The sequence below is a fragment of the Myotis brandtii genome, unplaced genomic scaffold (genome assembly GCF_000412655.1).
Source record: "Myotis brandtii unplaced genomic scaffold, ASM41265v1 scaffold154, whole genome shotgun sequence".
NCBI classification, from domain to species: Eukaryota; Metazoa; Chordata; class Mammalia; order Chiroptera; family Vespertilionidae; genus Myotis; species Myotis brandtii.
In genome coordinates, this window is record NW_005355584.1 from 11,238,498 (window position 1) to 11,241,576 (window position 3,079).

Sequence of the window (3,079 nt, forward strand, 5' to 3'; positions counted from 1 at the left end):
CGCATCCCTCACCTCCCCCGCCTCCTGCCTCTCCCTCCTGACCACTAAAGGGATGGACTGAGAGGCTGTTTGGCACGCCCCGGGAACGGATTGAAGCATTCTGCTGGGGCCTCTTACCTCTGTAGAGGATCACAGTTTGTTTCCCCCAACACTCTGGGTAGTAAACTCAAGGGTGCAGCAGGAGCGTGTGAGCCTGTGTTAGCTGAGTCCGTGAGCACATCTGTATCACCCCCTCCACATGCTCCGCAGCGCGTCTGCGTCCCTCGCACCCTTGGCAGCGCTGTCTCCCTCTCGGAGGGGGCGTTTGCTCACGGGATCCTGCTGCGCAGAAATGGCCGCGGCTTCTCTGAGCCTGGCTCCTCCTGGAAGCTGTTGGCGAGCAGGTGGGATAATCTGTGCACACGCTTAGATCAGGCCCTCAGAGAGGTCCCTGCTTCTTTTCAGAAACTGTCTTTATTGTTGAAAGTGTTACACATGTCCCCCTTTGTTCTCACTGACCCCTCCACTCACACCTGCCCGCCCCCAGGCCTTCACCACACGACTGTCTGTGTCCGTGGCTTATGCATGTTCGTTCTTCGGTTCATCTCTGCTTCTTGTTAGTCGTTCTACTCGAATTGGACATGAGCTTCAAAAACGAACACACACTCAGTCCACACTGACCCGTCAGACACCCCCTGAAGCGTGAGCGGCATCCAGTCTAGTTGTTCTCAAGCCTTTCCTGCCACCTGTAACCTCTGCCCCGGGCTCGGGGTCGGGGTCGGCTGCTCTCCAGAGCTGCCCTGGGCCTTTCTCTCCCGTCCCTTCTTCACTGACAGCTCGCTCTGAGTGCAGGCAGGTGGGACCTTCTGTTCCCCATATCTGTTCTGCTCCCTGAAGTCCTAATCCTGCCCTCAGTCCCCTGCCCTTCCCGTGAGACCCTCGCAGGAGCCCGGCTGAGGGTTAAGGGAAGAATCTCAGGGTGCCCAGGACTGGGCTCCACAGAGGGGGGGGGCAGCCACATGTCACCCAGCTCACGGGGCCCCCACCTCCGGTGCTGCCAGCACTGCCTGTGGCTCCTGAGAGCTGCCTGGTGAAGTCCGACACCCAGCAAAACTGTCCCCTGTCCTACCAGCATCCCCGTGAGACCCGGGTTTGTGTGCCTGGTCAGGACTCTCTGTGCCTCTGAGGGCCTCCCATGGCCCTGGCTCTCGGCTGAAGAACACACTCCACCTCAGTTCTTTGCATCTCTGTGAAGGGCGACAGGGATTGAGCAGGGAGTTAATGTGGTTTCTTGGTTCTCATGAGCTCCCTAAAGCTTCAGGTTTTAGTTCTGGAATGTCAGGATTAGGTATACCTAGGTACAGAACATGGCGGGTAAAATACAGAAACCTAGTTAAGTTTGAATTTCAGTTCAAGGAAGTATAAATGTTAGTACAAATATGTCCCAAATATTTCATGGGACAAACTTACACTAAAATTAGTTGCTGTTTATCTGAGTGAAAGCTTAACTGCACGCCCTGCATTGGTGTCCTCTCGGGGCCGCACCCTCAGGTTGGAATAGGCAGCTCCCAGGCTGCCCTTAGCTCGGCCACATCCTGCCCCAAGTGGGGTGGGGGTGGGGGGGCAGGCAGCCACGCCCAGGTCAGGCCCAGCCCTGCAGGGAGCTGTGCTCTCGGCCCCCTTAGATCTGGGTGTAAAATGTGAAACTCAAGGATGCGATCTACTTGGAATCGTCCGGTGCTGACATTCTCCTAAAATGGACGTTTCTCTTTGCTCCCCTTTAGGGAGAAGCAGGTCCCACCGGGGCCCGAGGCCCTGAAGGCCCGCAGGGGCAGAGAGGCGAGACGGGGCCGCCGGGGCCTGTGGGCTCGCAGGGCCTCCCGGTAAGTGCCAGGCCCTGCCACACGTCCTGCTTGGCTGCCAACCGCGTGCTTGCAGCTCAGGAGAAGATCAAGTTCCCTGGTGACGCCAGCTGCGTCTATGTGATGGAAAACGTCATCAGAGTTACTTTTATGCTGTGGTGGTCGTTGAGTTTTGGGTGGTAACTTATGGCCTCCCTTTTGGGAGATGGTAGACGTCTGAGAGGGCCCCCTAGACATGGCTGCTCGTGTGATAGACTTTTCCTGTACCTTTCAGGGCGCAGTGGGGACGGACGGTACTCCTGGCGCCAAAGGCCCGACGGTGAGCACCTGCGTTTCCGCTGCGTGAAGGTCAAGTGGACACGGGGCTTTGGCCATTGGCGGAGGCTCCTCCGGTCTCTGCTCACGGGGTCTCTCTCACTCTGACAGGGTTCTGCAGGCCCCTCTGGGCCTCCTGGACTGGCAGGGCCCCCCGGATCCCAAGGACCTCAGGGCAGCACTGGGCTTCCAGGAATTCGAGGCCAACCGGTAACGTCCTTTAGAACCGCTGCTGCCGCTGGTGTAATGGGACTGAGCTCGCCAAGAGGGACAGCATCTGACGAGATGCAGTGAAAACCGGGGCGTAACTGAACGAGGCGAATGAAGACAGGGATCTTACAAAGTGGAAGCAAACGCTAACACGAGTGTTGAGGTTTAAATTCAAAGTGGAGCATCATGTTAGTGGTTTTTATGTAAAATAGTACGGCCAGAACTTCATGTTCTAGCTCATAGAATTTTACGAGCAGTTGAATAATAAACATTATAGAAACATTAGCAAGCCAGTGGGGGGAGATGTGGAGGTTTAATGGGAACTTCTAATGATGATATGACTAAAAATGGATTCAACAACTATTTCTTGAGAGTTATTCTTCTTTTAATTTTTAATTTAGAGAGAGAGAGAGAGAGAGAGAGAGCATAATACAAAGAACATTTAAAGCACAGTAATAAGAAGGCATATAAACCCAATAAAAAATGGGCAAGAGCTAAGACTATGCTTAGCTTTGTAAGAAACTGTCAAACTATCTTTCAAAGTATATGTAACATTCTGTCAGTACAGAATAAAAGTTGTTTCTGCTTTATATCTTAGCCTGCATTTGATATTGTCAGTTTTATGGATTTTAGTCATACTAATAAGTGTGTAATTGTATTTAATTTAGTTTTACATTGTATTTGCCTAATTATTAGAGGGCTAGCATCTTTGC

General features: G+C 53.1%; 1 protein-coding gene across 1 annotated transcript in view; it reads left to right on the plus strand.

Annotated features, from left to right (window-relative positions):
• LOC102240500 (pulmonary surfactant-associated protein D-like) overlaps positions 1 to 2,681 on the plus strand; it is an 83,578-nt gene extending 80,897 nt beyond the window's left edge. Inside the window, exons 2-4 of the mRNA XM_014535965.1 lie at positions 1,764 to 1,862; positions 2,116 to 2,160; positions 2,268 to 2,681. Of these exons, the coding sequence (XP_014391451.1) occupies positions 1,764 to 1,862; positions 2,116 to 2,160; positions 2,268 to 2,450 (327 nt within the window). The 3' untranslated portion in view covers positions 2,451 to 2,681. The remainder of the gene's footprint in view (positions 1 to 1,763; positions 1,863 to 2,115; positions 2,161 to 2,267) is intronic.
• Positions 2,682 to 3,079: the final 398 nt, after the last annotated feature.